The sequence below is a fragment of the Physcomitrium patens genome, chromosome 14 (assembly GCF_059467195.1).
Source record: "Physcomitrium patens ecotype Gransden chromosome 14, ASM5946719v1, whole genome shotgun sequence".
Taxonomy (NCBI): domain Eukaryota; kingdom Viridiplantae; phylum Streptophyta; class Bryopsida; order Funariales; family Funariaceae; genus Physcomitrium; species Physcomitrium patens.
In genome coordinates this window covers 4,192,159-4,197,828 of record NC_143423.1, presented here as the reverse complement: position 1 = coordinate 4,197,828, position 5,670 = coordinate 4,192,159, and the positions used below count along the sequence as shown (strand labels likewise).

General features: G+C 36.1%; 1 protein-coding gene across 2 annotated transcripts; it reads right to left on the bottom strand.

The window, feature by feature from the left end:
* Positions 1–1,123: 1,123 nt before the first annotated feature.
* LOC112291917 (uncharacterized) lies at positions 1,124–2,665 on the bottom strand. 2 transcript variants are annotated; one of them, XM_024539906.3, is made up of 2 exons: positions 1,709–2,665; positions 1,124–1,525 (listed from the first exon to the last, which is right to left on the bottom strand). In XM_024539906.3, exon 1 carries the CDS (start codon positions 2,524–2,526, stop codon positions 1,729–1,731), a length of 798 nt encoding a protein of 265 aa, XP_024395674.1. In that variant the 5' UTR covers positions 2,527–2,665; the 3' UTR covers positions 1,124–1,525; positions 1,709–1,728. The 2 variants fall into 2 exon arrangements, with proteins under 2 accessions (XP_024395674.1, XP_024395673.1); XM_024539905.3 differs by having other exon boundaries at positions 1,736–2,665.
* Positions 2,666–5,670: the final 3,005 nt, after the last annotated feature.

Sequence of the window (5,670 nt, the reverse complement as noted above, 5' to 3'; positions counted from 1 at the left end):
CTATTGTCCTGAATTGGTTACGTAGAATTGTGTCAGAAGTACAAATAAAAACTACAATTTTCATGATTTTCTTCACCCATGTAGACAGAAGCATTACTTGTCAACAAGGATGTCAAAATTGGTGTTGTTGTAAAAGCCCCAGCACTTAAACCAGGAGGCAAGAATCTACTTCACCAGAGTGATAAGAATCACAAATTGATGTGCCCCATTCAATGAGAAATAATTCACAATTCTGACACCGTAATCAGCACTTTTATTTCCATAAATTAGATCATGTCTCGAGCCACAGCATGCATTGGAGCTTCGTATGATCCCAAAGCAGTGGTAGAGACAAGTAATCTGGTCGATATATTAAAAAAAATCTCTATCACAGGGTATTAACTTGCTCCAGCGTCGACATTCTATGCATCATCTTGACGTAGCAAACGCCCGAGCATAGAATGTCTATTTAGTGGTGTTGAACATGTAACAGAAAATAATTGTAGTTGATTGAGTGTTGCAACAAATACCTGAGGGTGCTCTTCATCTCCTGATCAGAGGTCACACGCGAGAGGTCTGCAGAACTGAAGCAGTTAGCGTAGTTTGAGATATAAGATTTACATTGTACATATTATTTTGACAGTAATCATTGACAATAATACGACCAAAAAATGATCTTTTCTAAAGTGAAACTGGCCTATAGCTTCAGAACTTCACAAAACCGCTCAATGGAAGACTACTAAAGACAAACTCACTCTTGAGAACGTTAGTAAAACAGGACCACTGGAGCAACAACCCATCTTATTCTAGTGTTCATAATAAAATAAATAAATAAATAAATAAATAAATAAACTGCTTGATAAGAAACCAGTAATAAATATGCAGGTGAAACCATAGCGGAGTCATATACCATAAGGAAAACTCATCGATCAATCATAGACAAAAACAACTAGTTGACAACGCTAGAAGAAGACCAAAAGCAACATTCAAGGAATATCGACGTTTAAGAAAGAGGGGCAGCATCTCAGAAATACGCACAGCGGTTCCAACCTCCTGTGAATGAGAAACACCACACACAAAACTTAGTTATTACGCTTCGACACCTAACCCTAATCCCATGGCAGGAGGTCTGGTTGCAACCAAATTGAGAAAAAGACTAGCATTTCCAATCATAAAATGAATAACGGACCGAGCCTCTGGCCACAGTCGATTTCAACCAACCCAGAGATTTACACGGTTCAACAATGCTATTTTACAAAAGCGAGCAGTCGACCCCACTAACGGTGGAGCTAAGCTGATCGAAATTCGTAACATAAACAGACGAAGGAAGAATCCTTCTACCCCCGCTTCCTTTCCTAGGGCCATTTTTTCAGTTCATGAGCTCTGATATCTTCAAATCAGATCAGCTAACCCAGATCGCTCATATGAGATCCCACGTTGGTCTTTCTGAAGCTTGGCTTAGACTTGGGATGACTCTCCTGACGACGAGGCACTGCTGAAAGTACCGTAAGTCTTCACATGCTTGTCAAACCAATCCAATCGCCATCTGCAGATGGACAAGGACAAAATCCCTCTATCATTCAACTGCATACTTCTATTCCACATGATGAAGTCGCCCTGAAGATGGAGAGTGCATACGAAAGAACATGCTCCTTACGCGAGATGATCGACAAAAGAAGAAAACGGGTTTTACAAACAAAGGGGCATCCAAAGGTTTAAATGTATGTACAGGGAGGGAGATAGTCTTGTTCAGTACTTGGTTTTGACGCTTCCCTGCGTCTTCTCCATGTCGGCAGCCCACAATGCTGCACCAACCGCGTTCGTGAGTATAAGCAGGATGTCCAGGCCGGGAATAAGACTAAGCGCAGAGGCCACGAAACCAAAGGACTGGTAATGAGGCTTCCTCGCATGCACCACAGCGGAGAACTCCTCAGAGGTCAACCCTTTCATCTCCGTAAAATAATAGTGGTGCAAGGATATGGCGGTGGGGAACGCATTCAAGTAGCAAAACATAGCATTTCCCACGACAGGGAAGAAATTGAGCGGAAGAGTGATCAGGAAATTCAGGATGGGATGCTCATCTTCCGTCAAAATTTGGCTCAAATAACTCTCCGCTTTCTTCTTCCGCGACACTTGCGTCATCGGGGCTTCAGTCGGCACCCCAGCCAGCTGCGGAATCAGCCGCTCTTGTAACCACGCATGCTCATCAGGCGTGGCTGGCTCCACCGTAATCTTACGGATCGCGAGCACGTCGATGAAGAGCTTCCGCTGCACGCTCTCCACCCGATACTGGAACAAAACCACGATCGTAATCGCGGTCTCGAGGAGGATGAGACCAATCGCGCCGGGCGCCCCCATCCAGTGAGGTAGAAACCTCAGCAAAAAATTTCGCTGTCCACCGTAGGTACCCCAGAAGAGGAAAAAGAGGGTGCCCACAACTGCGGCCCCAAGCTCCAGCACTAGCCTCGCGACGCGCCACCACAAACGATGCACATTCCGGAAGAAGAAATAGAATCCCGAGATGGGATACATCCACACTGCCATCATCTTTATTTCTGTTCCGCTCACAGCAAAAGACAACAAAAACCCACCTCGTCTAATGCTTCGTAGCTCACTTACTTTGTGATCCTGGAGCAACAACTGCGACAATCTCCCCTCGAGCAGATCAAACAAACCTCGACTGGACTCGCCTCGCCTTCGGATTCCTCATTCCTCACAGCTCCGCTGAAGGCTGCGGGACGGGACTCGAGGTCTCGTTCCGTGTGCTGTTCGAGATGACGAGATGTGGGTCGAGGTCCCCCAATGGGGTCCCCACTCGAAGTCCGCAATCTTGTGAACACGTCAGAGACCAGCTGGCATGACCTTTTGTGGAAAGCATGTCGAGTAGGACAATCGAATGCAGATACTCTTTGATCGATTTTTTTCTCACTTTTTTATATTTTACCCCTTTCGTTTTTTTCATGGAATAAAAACCAGTTCGAAATAATATGCCTTTCAAAGGTTTAATTTGGATGCTTTAATAATATATCTATTATAATTTAATTTTTTTGGGTGAATATTCAAAATGTATCTATGGGGAAATAGATTTATTTGTTCATAAGTAGAGGCTTAGCATTGATTTAATTCTTTAGCATATATCTTAAATATTTTTAGTTGAAAATTTCTCTTGGACTTTATTGTGGTTCTTTTTTTCTACTTTTTTCTACTTTTTTCTTTTGTTTGCATTCTGGAGAAAGGTAGTGAATTACTGTCAAATCAAAAGTATTAGAAAATAAAACTATCAATAATATTTAATCTATTTTATATTTATAATTTTCAAACAATTGAGTTATATTAATTAGTGGTATTAATTAAATTAAAATAATAAAAATAAATATTATTATATGGTTACTATTTGATGAATAAAAAAATATATACTTAAGTGGTCATATTTTGATATTTTTTCTTTTCTTTTACAAAAAATTGCTAAGGAAATAAAATTTAAAAAAAAAAAAAATCATAATTTGCATTAATCTACATTTTATTTTATTTTTAAAAATTGAAAAAAATTAGTAAAAATATTGAAAAAATAACAAAAATAATAAAAATATTTAAAGTATTACTAGAAGAAAAATTAAAATTTTAAACCTCAAAGTGTATATTGTGTTTTCTAGTTTTTTATTATATATATATATATATATATATATATATGTTAGCTTTAGTTCCTTATATTTATTGATAATTATAATTTTCTAACATATCTAATTACATAATTGAATATAAGTTTGTATGTATATAAGTATATTCCAATTGAATATTCAAGGGATCAAAACATTGCAATGTGGTGTCTCTTTAATTTGTCTTTAAAAATAAAATAAAAGTGGTGAAGGTTGCATTGAAGATTTGAAAGGTACACAATTTTATTTACAATAAAATTGACACACAAAAGACTTAATTATAACATATTGTAATAGAACTTTTAATGCTTGACAAACAAAGATACATCAATTGTGTGTTATTGTTGTGTATTGTCATAGGCCACTATCCAAACAAGGTCATTACATATTAAGAATTAGAGACAAATATACATACAAAGTTGTTGCTAGAAGAAAAATTAAAGCAAGCCCAACATTATATATCATGCCTTAAACAATTTGAAAATGACCACATTTTTGTATTAAATTATTATTTTATTTATCAAAACAACTTAACTGCAACAAAAACAATCTTGCAAAACAATGCAAAGCCCCCAAGACTCTAGTACAAGTTCAGAAGGACTTGATTGTTTGGCAAGAAGCAAGATGATGTGCTACACTTTGATAAGCGAAATCCCATGACAAACTTTAACTAAGATGTTGAACAGTTTCTCAAAGGCCCAAATTTTAAACTTATTTATCCAACTTGGATATTTTTTTAGGCTAAAAGCACAAGTTCTAGAAACATCTTAGTGTGTGTAAAAATATACACTAGCAACAAAAGTCATTACAGAAATGTAATTTATTTCAATTTTCTTTAAATAGAAACTCCTTAGATTTTATTAATAAATCATTTTGGTGATTTTAGCTTAATTTAGTATAATTTAGCTTTCTCTTTTTTTTTCAAAAAATCCAAAAAAAAAACTTTTTACATTCAAATACATCACTTATTTGATTTGATTCTGGCATAATATTCTTATAGTTGTTCATCTATCAACCATCTCCACGATCTTTTTTGTACCTTTCAAGTCTCTTCATTGTAATTTCAGTTGAGATTTATAATACTGAACAAATTTTTATATAACTAAATCTTGTATTATGTACTTCATCTTCTCAATCATTGTTAAAATTCAAAACCAGTCACTAAATGTCTTATTTATAAACCAATCTTATTTTCTCGAACAGAATTTATTCTTATGCAAAACTTTTAATGTCTTTTTCCAGCAACATTTTATGTCAAAATTTAACTTTTGACGTATTCTTGAATAATTGGCAAAATTTGGATTTTTCATATGATCAAAATGAAGAAATAATCTTGTTTTGTATAGAAACGGATTTAGTCACAATCTTCTATAATTCACTGGTTGCATCCATTTTTTCTAAAATTTGAAATCTAAGTTGAGTCTTTCAGTTTTAGGAGATATAACTATCCAATATTTTAAAACTTGAGCATTACTTTGGGTGATTTTGGAGCAGTTTTATAATCCATGGATTATTAGCTTCTTAAGATTTCACAAAATCCTTTTGCTAAAGTGGTATATCCAACGACACCATAATATTCACTCAGTACGGATTTCATTCGATAAAATACGTTAACTTAGATGCTTCATACTTACTGGGATACTTCCCAAAACCTTAGACCACCTTTTGGAAAGAATGTACGAGATCATAAACATCTTGAATAGATTTGTTATAAGCCCGAACATTATCTCGAGAACCATATGTGTAGTTTTTGGTGTACGAAACAGGCGTACCATATGAACCACGAAAACTACACCTTCTACGATTTCGTGAAGAACAAAATTTCTCTCGAGTTCAACTCCTGTGAAATAAAGTCAATGTACTTTCGGAAAACATAAAAGCAAAGCTCTACGTACAACTCGCAAGCCTGCGTGGTGCATGGGAGACTATCGAAGACCTTTACAGTGCCAGAATTGAGAGTAACAAAATTCAGCATAGCGCATCAGACAAAATGATGGATAGTGTGAGGTATTTGATGCAGCTTAGTAGGCCATAA

Excerpts from the sequence above, each read along its gene's own strand:
- LOC112291917 (XM_024539905.3), bottom strand. The coding sequence starts at position 2,526 with ATGATGGCAGTGTGGATGTATCCCATCTCGGGATTCTATTTCTTCTTC. Across the intron at positions 1,526-1,735 it reads CAGGGAAGCGTCAAAACCAA|ATGGCGATTGGATTGGTTTG; the intron begins GTACTGAACAAG and ends GTCCATCTGCAG.